This window comes from Corythoichthys intestinalis, chromosome 8 (assembly GCF_030265065.1).
Source record: "Corythoichthys intestinalis isolate RoL2023-P3 chromosome 8, ASM3026506v1, whole genome shotgun sequence".
Classification (NCBI taxonomy): Eukaryota; Metazoa; Chordata; class Actinopteri; order Syngnathiformes; family Syngnathidae; genus Corythoichthys; species Corythoichthys intestinalis.
This window is the reverse complement of record NC_080402.1, coordinates 3251429-3265021: the sequence shown is the minus strand read 5'-3', so window position 1 is coordinate 3265021 and position 13593 is coordinate 3251429. Positions and strand designations below refer to the sequence as shown.

General features: G+C 35.1%; 1 protein-coding gene across 2 annotated transcripts in view; it reads left to right on the top strand.

The window, feature by feature from the left end:
- The window catches only part of arhgap10 (Rho GTPase activating protein 10), a 138981-nt gene extending 136680 nt beyond the window's left edge, over positions 1-2301 (top strand). For both annotated transcript variants that reach the window (XM_057843222.1, XM_057843223.1), the window contains one exon: positions 2085-2301. In XM_057843222.1, the coding sequence (XP_057699205.1) occupies positions 2085-2173 (89 nt within the window). In that variant the 3' untranslated portion in view covers positions 2174-2301. The remainder of the gene's footprint in view (positions 1-2084) is intronic.
- The last annotated feature ends 11292 nt before the right edge of the window (positions 2302-13593 follow it).

Genomic DNA, 13593 nt, shown 5'->3' with positions numbered 1-13593 from the left:
AATATTTTGTGTACTGATGAAACTAAAGTTGAATTGTTTGGGAGTAACACACAACGTCATGTGTGGAGGAAAAATGAAACAGCTCACCAACATTCACACCTCATCCCCACCGTGAAGAATGTTGAAGGGAGCATCATGATTTGGAGCTGTAATGTTGCCTCAGGGCCTGGACCACTTGCAATTCGTAATGGAAGAATGAATTGAAAAGTTTATCAAGATGTTTTGCAGGAAAACCTGAGACCTTCTGTCACATAGTTGAAGCAATAAAGAGGATGGATGCTGCAACAAGACAGTGATCCAAAACACTGAAGTAAATCAACTTCAAAATGGTTTCAGAAGAACAAAATACACGTTCCGGAGTGGCTTAGTCAAAGTCACTTGGTCAAAAAGGCACTTGGACACTCCACAGACGTTTTGGCAAAATATTTTGTGGACTGATGAAATCAAAGTTGAATTGTTTGGGAGTAACACACAACGGAGGAAAAATGGAACAGCTCACCAACATCATCATCTCATCCCCACCGTGAAGCATGGCGGAGGGAGCATCGTGATTTGCGGCTGTTTTGCTGTCTCAGGGCCTGGACAACTTGCAGTCGTTCATGGAAGAAAGAATTCAAAAGGTTTGCAGGAAAACCTGAGGCCATCTGTCAGACATTTGAAGCTAAAAAGAGGACGGATGCTGCAACAAGACAATGATCTAGGGCTGCAGTTATCGATTATTTTAGTAGTCGATTAATCGATGAACTAGTTAGTGCAAATATTCGAGTAATCGGATAAGAAACATAAAAAATTAAAATACCTTAGCTGAGCCTCAAACGGTATAGAAAATAAATAAATAAGAATCTAGGTACAACAAAAGAACAGTTGTCTAACTTGCACAGTAAAAGTCCATTAGCTTAAATGCTATAAAATGTTTTTTTGTTTTGTTTTGTTTTTTTTATACAATGCTCTAAACAAATGGTTCAAACACATATTCCCACAAAAATTGGCTAAATATACCTTTAAACTAAATTACAAATGCGTTAACAGATAAAACATTCGCTCAAACAAAAACTCAGCTTATGTTGGTCTTAACAGAGAGCAGATGGATTCAGCCATGAGAATGAGGCAAACTAGAGGGCAGTTTATCCACCGAAATCGATAAAATTAAAGGCTTTCAAAACACGCCACTTTAATTAAACGAATACTCGAAGCAGCAACATTTAATTCGAATATTTTTTCCTAATCGAATACTCGAGTTAATCGATTAATCGTTGCAGCACTACAATGATCCAAAACCCAGAACTAAATCAACTTCAGAAAATGGTTTCAGACGAACAAAATACACGTTCTGGAGTGGCCAAGTCCAAGTTCAGACTTGAAACCCATTGAGATGCTCGGACATAATATTGAATGTGATCATTTGCTTACGTTATTTTTTCCCCCCTTCTGTCATTGTTTGCACATTATCCTCATTAAAGTATGAAAATCTATAAATGTTTGGGTGGTTTTAGTTCAAGCAGACTGTTTTTTCATCTGTGTGATTTTGACAAAGAACAGATCACATTTGATAGTGATTTTATGCAGAAATGTGAGAATTTCCAAAAGGTTCAGATACTTTTTCATACCACTTTAGCTAACCACACGGTTGCTAACCGTCATATGCTATTGTTTAGCGACTCATTAACTTATTACTATTCACCTTTTACGCAGCCGCTGGAAACAGAAATGTTGTTTAATCCATCTGCAGGAAACTGGGAGATTGATTTTTGATTGACTGATGATTTTACAACACTCTTTTTATGATTGATTGATGATTTTACAACACTGTGCGGTGTGCGCTGGTCCTCATGGGAAACGCAGTCTTCTTTAAGTCAAAACACAACAGATTTTGTCCATCGGCGTCGCTACAATCGATCAAAACTGAAACCAAGTGTTGCTTTATATCTGGTAAATTTCCATTTATCTTATGAAGCTATAGCAGAAATGATGCTATGATGATACAATCCAAAGCAATATAAAACAGGTTTTACATAGTCTTGTTACTCCTACTCACTTGATTCGTATTGCTCTTATCCTATTTTCCGTTTCCTCCACATATGCAGTGACCCAATCCAGGGAGCCGGGCTGGCTGGAGGGGGAACTGGAGGGCAAACGGGGCCTCATCCCTGAGAACTATGTGGAAATGCTGTAGCCCTCCCCCCAAAACGGACACAAAAATCATTTTGACTTTCATGATACACCTCTCAATCCATGGACTTTTTTTTTTGGTCTTCCGCCCACTTATACATGGTATCCATGAGACTCCTCCCCTTCACACAACATCCACCGACGTGCCTTGTCAAGCCCCGGATAGAAACGGGTATGTATGGCCAGAATTGTAACATATTTCTAGGTTTTAAAATTAGCTTTATATCGTTTTTTCCCCCTCCCTTGTTATAACCCGTTTTTAAATCGTGCCTTTTTTTTTTAAATGCTGGATGGAAACGTTCTATAGAGATTATTATTTTTGAAACCAAGTGTTTTTAAAAGGTAGAGACACTCCTGCAAAAACAAGATCTTGATTTCTTATTTTAATTCAACACCAAAAAAATATTTTGATTTTATGATAAGCTTATAAAGTACAGTATTTTTTAATGATGGTGTTTGTGTGTGTACGGTGTTTTGGTGACGATTGCGGAGGTCGGGTTGGGGAGTGGACACGCGTCACTGACGACGGTTGCAATGATTTTAAGTGATTTCATTTTTCTACACCTTTTTATGGGGGCGAGCAATGTGGAATGAAATGTGTATTCTTGCGGTGAAATAAATGTTCCAGTTGATGAAGTGGAAATTAAGTTTATTTTCAGGAAAATGTATGTTTTAGTTCCTCAATTTGTCAATGGCAGTTGTCTAAGAAATAGAAATTCACAGTAAAGTTGGGCTGACACGCTTAATTGAAGAAAGGACAGATAATTGATGGTCAAATGAATCAACTGCTATTTTGATTGCTGACCTAATTTTTTTTAGCTTCGAAAAAAAAAAAAAAAAAAAAAAACTTGTTTTATTACAAATACAAAAAGGGGGAAAATTTAGAATTTTATATTTTTAATTTTACTGTTTAATTATTTTTTTTATTATTATCAGAAATATATATTTTTTTATTTTTTTAATAATATTTGCTAAATACAGTATATCAGATTTTTAAATAAATGTAAATATTTTGGGGAAAAGTCATTTTGGCGTTCATGTTTTGATTTTAGAATGTTTTACTTTTTTTATAAATGTTTTTAATTAGAACTCTAAAAGAAAAAACTAAATATTCAAAAAATAAATGTAATATATTAACCTATTTTTAACATTTCTAAAATGTTGTTTTCGACAAAATATTTTGAATTTAAAACCAGTGATCTTTATTATTTTTATTATTTATGTTTGAAATTGTATTTGTATTAAAAATCATTTATGTAAACGTAAAATGTTAAACCCACAGTAATAAATAACATGATTACATAATAAGTGGTATTTTGACTTTTTTTTATTCAATAAAAAAAATAATTACTGCCCATCATTTAAAAATATGAAAATATATAATTAAATATATATTATATATGTTGTAGTAGATTATTATAAAACTACATGTTTATTATTTTTTCAATATATGACTTTTAATTTTATTTTTAAAAACTGTATATCATTTTATTTTAAAATATATAAATATTTCATATATATTATAAAGTACCTGTTTATTATTTTCCAAAATGTATTATTTTAATTTTATTTAATTAAAAATACTGGATATAATTTTATTTAAAAAAAAAAAAAAAAAATTATATATATATATATATATATATATATATATATATATATATATACTGTATATATATATATATATATATATATATATATATATATATATATATATATATATACTGTATATATATACACATTATTGTAAAATACCTGGTTATTATTTTTTTTTAAATGTATAATTATTTTAATTTTATTTAATCAAAAAAACTTTCATTTTATTTAAAAATATATACATATTTTATATAGAGTTATAAAGTACCTGTTTATCATTTTTAAATAATTATGGCTATTTTAACACCATTTAATTGAAAAAGTGTTTTATTTAAAATATATATTATTAAATATATATTGTTGTTAGATTATTATAAAAGTACCTGTTTATTGTTTTTTTTTTTTTATGAATGACTTTTGATTTTATATAAAAAAATATATATCATTAAATTTAAAAATATATAAATATTTCATATTATTATTATAAAGTACCTTTTTATTATTAAAAATATTTTTTATTAATTAAAAATATAAAAAATACATATGTTATATATTATTATAAAGTACCACTTTAAAATATTTATTACTACTTTAATTTAAAAAAACTATCATTTTATTCAAAAATATAATAATAATTAATTAAACGTGTTGTTTTGTTAGATTATTGTAAAAGTATCTGTTCTTTTTTTCTATTTATTTTCTTTTCAATTTTATTTTAAAATGTATATCACTGTATTTAAAAATATATAATTTTTAAATAATTTATATATATATATATATATATATATATATATATTGTGTTTCATATATATTATAAATTGTTTATTTCTAAAAAAAAATATTATTATTTTAATTTTATTAAAAAAATACTGTATACCATTTTATTTGAAAATATTAACATATAAATATCAATATAATAACGTTCCTGTTTATTTAAAAAAAATGTATTATTATTTTAATTTTAATTTAAAAAATGCTGTTTATCATTTTATTAAATATATTTTCAGAATACAAAAAGATGAAAGTAATTTTTGTTTTGTCATATTTATGTTCCCATTTGTATTCTTTACTTGTGTTCCTATCATGTAAAAAATATTTGAAATTTCAAAAATATAGAGGAAAAACTTCCATATGAAACTCCTTTTTTCATACATTTTTATACATCCATGCCTAGAATGTTAACCCTATACTTATATAACGGTGAATAACGTGATCTACACATGAACTGATTTGTCGAGTCATCGCAAAAATATAATCGGCGATGAATCCTTTGTGGCAGCCCCCCCTCCCCCCAGTCGAGCATGTGTTTACACTGTATGCACTGTAGCTCTACACTCTCACTCACACAAACAGTGGTTACATAAGTAAGCTAGCTCGCTGGCGCTAATGAGATGGGTGCCATTTTTTCCCCTCATCACTGCCACCATCCACCCTCGGGGCCCTTCATCCTGAAATTGTGCTGAATCATAGCAGCGACACCAGCCAGACTGTCTGTCAAGTCTCCGCCTCCTCCTCCTCCTCCTCTTCGTCCTCCTTTCCATCTCTATCATCTACACACTTTGTATGCTTACCTTTCACTCCGGTGGTGTCATTGAATTTTCTTTTCATACCTTAAAGTCAAATTTCAACTGTGGAAAACAAAAACATGACAGACAGGGGAGAATTTAATTAGTTAGATGGAAAAGGGAATTGTCAATGGTGCTGATGAATAGCAGCATTCACAGCTAGTCTTCGCAGTTGAAGTGAATTGGACATCTATTGTTGTCAATGGAAGCCAAAGCATAGTCTGATCAATTTGTAAATGTAGTAGATGAAATTAGCCTAATTTGCCGAACAAAAGTCTGCTAGCTTAAATGCTATGAATGCTAACATATTTACAATGGCGTACCGCACGCATGCTATTTTTAGACCGTGTAGTCCAGGGGTGTCCAAACTTTTTGCAAAGGAGGCCAGATTTGGTGTGGTAAAAATGTGGGGGGCCGACCTTGGCTGACGTCCTTTACGTAGAACAATATATTTAAGCAAATTTTAGCAAGCCGTTCTGTGTGTCACATTTGCTTTATTATAGGGCTGCAGCTATCGAATATTTTCGTAGTCGATTAATCGATGGACTGGTAAGTTCAAATAATCGAGTAATCGGATAAGGAACATGAAAAATTAAAACACCTGAGCTGAACCTCATATGGTATTTTTTTTTTTTTAATGAGGATCTGTGTACAACAAAAGAACAATTGGCTAACTTGGATAGAAAAAGTCTGCTAGCTTAAATGCTATAAAATGCTAAAGTTTTTTTTATTATTATTATTTTATATATGTATATATATATATATATATATATATATATATATATATATATATATATATAATGCTCTTAACAAGTGGTTCAGACACATATTCCCAGAAGAAAAACGGCTAAATATACCTACAAACTAAATTAAGAATGCATTTAAAAAAAACATTTGCTCAAACAAAAACTTGGCTTATGTTGGTCTTAACAGGGAGCATTTGGATTCAGCCATATGAAAAGAGGCAGACCAGAAGGCATCGTATCCACCCACATCAGTAAAATGAAATGTAAACACTTTTAAAATCAACATTACAATGCCACTTTAATTAAAGGAATAGTCGAAGCAACAAAATTTAGTTCGAATATTTTTTTCTAATCGAATACTCAAGTTAATCGATTCATCGTTGCAGCACTACTTTTTTTTTTTTTAATTAATAATTTCAATAATCTCGCAACTAGCGTTCTCTTTTTTTTGTTGATTGTCACCATTTTAGAAAATTGGGAGTAAATGATCACATGTGGTAATGTTGCTTAGAGTGCTGCTCTATTTTAGTGTGTAAATGAGGGGCAGCATTTAGTGTGTAAGCTACTTCATATGCTTGTAGCAGTACTGCTGACCAAGTTATTAAGTCTATGTGCGGGCCCAGACGTTATTGATTTTATGACAGAGGCTGGGGGCCGGATGAAATCTGACCACGGGCCGCATTTGGCCCCCGGGCCGGACTTTGGTCATGTCTGGTGTAGTCGCATCGTCAAGCGGAAGTAAAGCCGAAGTGGGACATTATAGACCCGCCCTCGCATAAAAACAACGTAATTTGTGCTACTTTTCTCCGGTAATCTTTCAAAAACGAACATGCCGATCCCGCATTGCTTTTTTGGAACTTGTAGTAACGACTCTAGACATTACGACACATGAAGGATGTTTTCTTCATACGTTTCCGGAAATCAAAATATTAAATGTGATGGTTCACTTATTTTTCCTCCTTCTTTCATTGTTTGTGTACTATACTCATTAAAATATGAAAACCTGCCAATGTTTGGGTAGTTTTAGGTATACAGTGCCTTGCAAAAGTATTCGGCCCCCTTGAATCTTGCAACCTTTCGCCACATTTCAGGCTTCAAACATAAAGATATGAAATTCAATTTTTTTGTCAAGAATCAACAACAAGTGGGACACAATCGTGAAGTGGAACAACATTTATTGGATAATTTAAACTTTTTTAACAAATAAAAAAACTGAAAAGTGGGGCGTGCAATATTATTCGGCCCCTTTACTTTCAGTGCAGCAAACTCACTCCAGAAGTTCAGTGAGGATCTCTGAATGATCCAATGTTGTCCTAAATGACCGATAATAATAAATAGAATCCACCTGTGTGTAATCAAGTCTCCGTATAAATGCACCTGCTCTGTGATAGTCTAAGGGCCCAAGTACACCGCATGCGTGATCGTTGCGTTTCCGGTCCGACTCCGGTAAAAAATAGCGCCGGAGCCAATCCGTTCCCATTATATCCTATTGTTCAACGTATACCGGCCGCGTCAGTGCTCCGGCTTGACTGCGAACCACCTCCGGCGTGCCGCATGCCCGCCTGATGGTATAGGCTATTTTCTATTTTTGCCGGACACGCATCCGGCAAAATGGGCGGAGCTGGGCCTGACGTCAAAAGCCCAGATGCCTAATCACGGTTTAAACACGAGCGAAAATGGATGATGAGCGCTTCATCATGGAGGTGGAAAGCCACAAAGTGATATACATGCAGCAGATATTACTATAAGGACACCATTAAAAGCGAAACTGCAAAGTGTCCTATTATGTGTGTTTTTCTGGCAATGATATCAAACACGACGTGCTAAGCAAAAAAAAAAAAAAAAAAAAGACAGCGTATCTGGAAGTGGTTCCACTGCAGAAATTCTCGTGCCCCGCGTACAAACAATCTCGGTTTGTATACAGAGTCGAGGGGGGAAAGTACAAAAGAGAAAAAAGAGACGAAAGAGAAAAAAGACACCCACAAGTTTCGACCTGGTGGTCTATTCAAGACGTTTCTCTTTCTTTCCTACATTTCACTTGACTCTTCATAGAAAAAACAACAGTTTGCGCTGGCCACATGAATCTGCAGTGTTGAGACACCAATTCCAAGTACGCTGTTTTTTTAGTTCATGTCGAATATAATTCGCTATCCATTTTATAAATATGACAGATTATTTATCAGTTGTTTATAACAGCTCTATGAGATGTTATGTGCCATAAATTTTAAATGTGCACAAAGATATAAACGCACCGACACAACCAAGGGCATAATAGCCCCCCTTCCCTCCACACACGGAGCCCTGATCTCAACATGATGCAGTCAATCTGGAATTAAGAGACAGACACAAATAAAATATTGTAGTGTCGCCGGGGCTGTCATCGGTGGGTTAATTTATGCACCAACGCGGGGCTGTCATTGGTGTGCTGGTGCACCAGCGCGACGCTCCGATTGGTGGACTAGATAGCGTCAGTGTAAATACAGTGGGGAGAACAAGTATTTGATACACTGACAATGGGAAAACCCATTGGCAGTGTATCAAATACTTGTTCTCCCCACTGTAGTTGTTGTTTTTGCATTGGTGAGGTGGCGGGAAGTTAATAAAGAAAAAGAGGAAAAAGGCGTTGAAGCTCGTGTGTTGTTTTCGCGGCCAAACTTCCGCTTAGCAAACGTTACATTATCAATATGCAAGAAAAAAAATGTGCTCTCTCTCTGCTTCTCTGATGAGTACATACTACAGACTCTGTGTGTTTGTCGTTGATTTAAATGGCACATGATCGCGCGCGATCACGCGAGAGCTCACGAGGGGACGGAGTTGGCGGACCGCAGCCGTGCAGCAGCCGGTATGATTTGCCTGTTTTTGACGGACTGCGTGGCACGCAGGCAACACTGAACCGGACCGGAACCGCAACGATCACGCATGCAGTGTACTTGGGCCTTCAGGGTTCTGTTTAAAGTGCAGAGAGCATTATGAAAACCAAGGAACACACCAGGCAGGTCCGAGATACTGTTGTGGAGAAGTTTAAAGCCGGATTTGGAGACAAAAAGATTTCCCAAGCTTTAAACATCTCAAGGAGCACTGTGCAAGCCATCATATTGAAATGGAAGGAGCATCAGACCACTGCAAATCTACCAAGACCCAGCCGTCCTTCCAAACTTTCTTCTCAAACAAGGAAAAAACTGATCAGAGATGCAGCCAAGAGGCCCATGATCACTCTGGATGAACTGCAGAGATCTACAGCTGAGGTGGGAGAGTCTGTCCATAGGACAACAATCAGTCGTACACTGCACAAATCTGGCCTTTATGGAAGAGTGGCAAGAAGAAAGCCATTTCTCAAAGATATCCATAAAAAGTCTGGTTTAAAGTTTGCCACAAGCCACCTGGGAGACACACCAAACATGTGGAAGAAGGTGCTCTGGTCAGATGAAACCAAAATGGAACTTTTTGGCCACAATGCAAAACGATATGTTTGGCGTAAAAGCAACACAGCTCATCACCCTGAACACACCATCCCCACTGTCAAACATGGTGGTGGCAGCATCATGGTTTGGGCCTGCTTTTCTTCAGCAGGGACAGGGAAGATGGTTAAAATTGACGGGAAGATGGATGCAGCCAAATACAGGAACATTCTGGAAGAAAACCTGTTGGTATCTGCACAAGACCTGAGACTGGGACGGAGATTTATCTTCCAACAGGACAATGATCCAAAACATAAAGACAAATCTACAATGGAATGGTTCAAAAATAAACGTATCCAGGTGTTAGAATGGCCAAGTCAAAGTCCAGACCTGAATCCAATGGAGAATCTGTGGAAAGAGCTGAAGACTGCTGTTCACAAACACTCTCCATCCAACCTCACTGAGCTCGAGCTGTTTTGCAAGGAGGAATGGGCAAGAATGTCAGTCTCTCGATGTGCAAAACTGATAGAAACATACCCCAAGCGACTTGCAGCTGTAATTGGAGCAAAAGGTGGCGCTACAAAGTATTAACGCAAGGGGGCCGAATAATATTGCACGCCCCACTTTTCAGTTTTGTATTTGTTAAAAAAGTTTCAATTATCCAATAAATTTTGTTCCACTTCACGATTGTGTCCCACTTGTTGTTGATTCTTGACAAAAAAAATTAAAATTTTATATCTTTGTTTGAAGCCTGAAATGTGGCGAAAGGTTGCAAGGTTCAAGGGGGCCGAATACTTTTGCAAGGCACTATAGCAGACACTGTTTTTTTCATCTGTGTGATTTTGACAAAGATCAAAGCACACATCACATCACATTTGATGGTGATTTTATGCAGAAATGTGAGAAATTCCACTGTAGGTTTTCGGGCTGTGGAACGATTTAATGGAATTATGATGTATTTATATGGGAAAATCCTGCTTGACATACGATCATTTCGACTTACAAAAACGGTTCTGGAACGGGTTAACTTTATATGTAGAGGCACCACTGTATATTTAAAGTAGGGCTGTCAAAGTTAATAATAATTTTATAATAATAATAATAATAATAATAATTTTATTTATAACGCACTTTACATTTGAAAAACAAATCTCAAAGTGCACAGTGCCAAAAAAGAAAAATAATAAATAAAATAAATAAAAAGACTAAGAATAAAAGAGTAAAAGCAAAACAGACACAAGCACAGATAAAATCAGATACCAATCAGATAAAAGTAAGACAGTCAAATAAAATTAGCTAGAGAAAGTTTTTTTAAAAAGGTGAGTTTTTAGTCCTTTTTTAAATGCATCCACCTTCTGCGGGGCTCTGAGGTGGTCTGGGAGGGCTTTCCACAGACCGGGAGCAGCAGCTGCAAAGGCCCTGTCGCCCATAGTCTTGAGGCGAGTCCTGGGCGGGAGTAGACTGTGCTGTTGGCCTGACCAGGTTCTGGCTGAAGTATGTGATGTGAGGAGTTCGGTGAGGTAGGTGGGGGCTACACCGTGTAGACAGTGATGGGTGTGGAGGAGGATTTTGAATTGAATTAATTTTTTTAATTAGTCACGTTAAAATATTTGACGCATTTAACGCACATGCCGCACTCAAACAGATTAAAATGACAGCACAGTGTCATAGCCAATGTTTCTTGTGTTTTTTGGTGTTTTATCGCCCTCTGCTGGCACTTGGTTTCAGCACCATGAGCATTGTGTAATTATTAGGGTTGTTCCGATCATGTTTTTTTGCTCCCGATCCGATCGTTTTAGTTTGAGTATCTGCCGATCCTGATTTTTGCCGATCCGATTGCTTTTTTTGCTCCCGATTCAATTCCAATCATTCCCGATACTTTTTCTCAATCATATACATTTTGGCAATGCATTAAGAAAAAAATGAATAAAACTTGGACGAATATATACATTCAACATACAGTACATAAGTACTGTATTTGTTTATTATGACAATAAATCCTCAAGATGGCATTTAAATTATGAACATTCTTTCTGTGAGAGGGATCCACGGATAGAAAGACTTGTGACTTTGTATATTGTGACTAAATATTGCCATCTAGTGTATTTGTTGAGCTTTCAGTAAATGATACTGCAGCCGTGCCCCAATGCATGATGGGAAATGGAACCAAGATGGGAAGTGGAACCATGACTGTGTGCCGTGCTACCAATGGATACATCTTCTCTGCTTTGGGAAATAACTTAAGGTGTTAAGACAAAGATCAATTGCCACCTTGCTTCCCCACATTGTTTCCCATGACATTTCTAACCGAAGGGAGAGGGATTGCAAGGCTTTAGCCAATTGAAGAAAGGCTCCAAAGGCTGCCAAAATTCACTCTACTCATTTAGCACTGCCGATTATCTCTCTATATAGGTAAAACGGCGTCATTAAAGATTGAGCGCGACAATGAGTGAGAGGGTCGTGCAGCACATACATTAATTGCGTTAATTATTTTAACGTGACACATTTTTTAATAAATTAATTGCCGCCGTTATCGAGATATTTTTTATAACCCTACCTTAAGCCTGAACTAAAGACTCTGGATGAGTGTAACATATTCTGTCTGTAACGTTAAATACAATTAGAAAAGGATTTAATTCAAAAAAATATATATATATATATTAAAAAAAGGCATGGCCGATATTTTTTTGCCGATTCCGATACTTTGAAAATGACGTGATCGACCCGATCGATCGGGAATCTCTAGTAATTATATACATAAACAATGGCGAGCTACTAGTTTATTTTTTGTTTGAAAATTTTACAAGTTTTATTAAAACGAAAACATTAAGAGGGGTTTTAATATAAAATTTCTATACCTTGTACTAACATTTATCTTTTAAGAACTACAAGTCTTTCTATCCATGGATCGCTTTAAGAGAATTAATAATGTTAATGTCATCTAGTTGATTTATTGTTATAATCAACAATTACTTATGTACCGTATGTCAAATGTATATATCAGTCTTGTGTCTTATCTTTCCGCTCCAACAATAATTTACAGAAAAATATGGCATATTTTATAGATGGTTTGAATTGCAATTACGATTAATTATTTTTTAAGCTGTGATTAACTCAATTAAAAATTTTAATCGTTTGACAGACCTAATTTAAAGATGTATTTCTGTTAGAGATGTCGGGTCCGATCACGTCATTTTCAAAGTATCGGAATCGGCAAAAAAATATCGGCCATGCCTTTTTTTTAATATATGTATATTTTTTAATTAAATCGTTTTCTAATTGTATTTAACGTTACAGACATAATATGTAATGGCGCCATTTTACCAATTTAGAGAGATAAAAGGCCGCGTAAAATGAGTAGAGTGAATTTTGGCAGCCTTTGGAACCTTTATAATAGGCTAAAGCCTTACAATCCCCCTCCCTATGATTAGAAATATCATGGGAAGCAATGTGGGAAAGCAAGGTAGCAATTGATTTTTTTCTTATTCCCTTATTTTATTTCCCAACGCAGAGAAGATATATCAATTGGTAGCACTACGCACAGTCATGGGTCCACTTCCCATCATGTATTTGGGTTGAATGGCTGCAGTATCATGTACTGAAAGCTCAACAAATACACTAGATGGCAATATTTAGTCACAATATACAAAGTCACAAGTCTTTCTATCCGTGGATCCCTCTCACAGAAAGAATGTTAATAATGTAAATGCCATCTTGAGGATTTATTGTCATAATAAACAAATACAGTACTTATGTACTGAATGTTGAATGTATATATTCGTCCGAGTTTTATTCATTTTTTTCTTAATGCATTGCCAAAATGTATATGATCGGGAAAAATGATCGGGAATGATTGGAATTGAATCGGGAGCAAAAAAAAGCAATCGGATCGGGAAATATCGGGATCGGCAGATACTCAAAGTAAAACGATCGGCTTTGGATCGGGAGCAAAAAAACATCATCGGAACAAACCTAATTTCTATATTTCATTCTGTCCCATTTGAGCCTCCATAGATATTTGCCGATATTACAATTTGATTACGATACGATAATACATACCGGTATATATCAAATGAATTACATTTCAACTAATGAAAGCACAAAGCAGTTTTGATGTTTTTA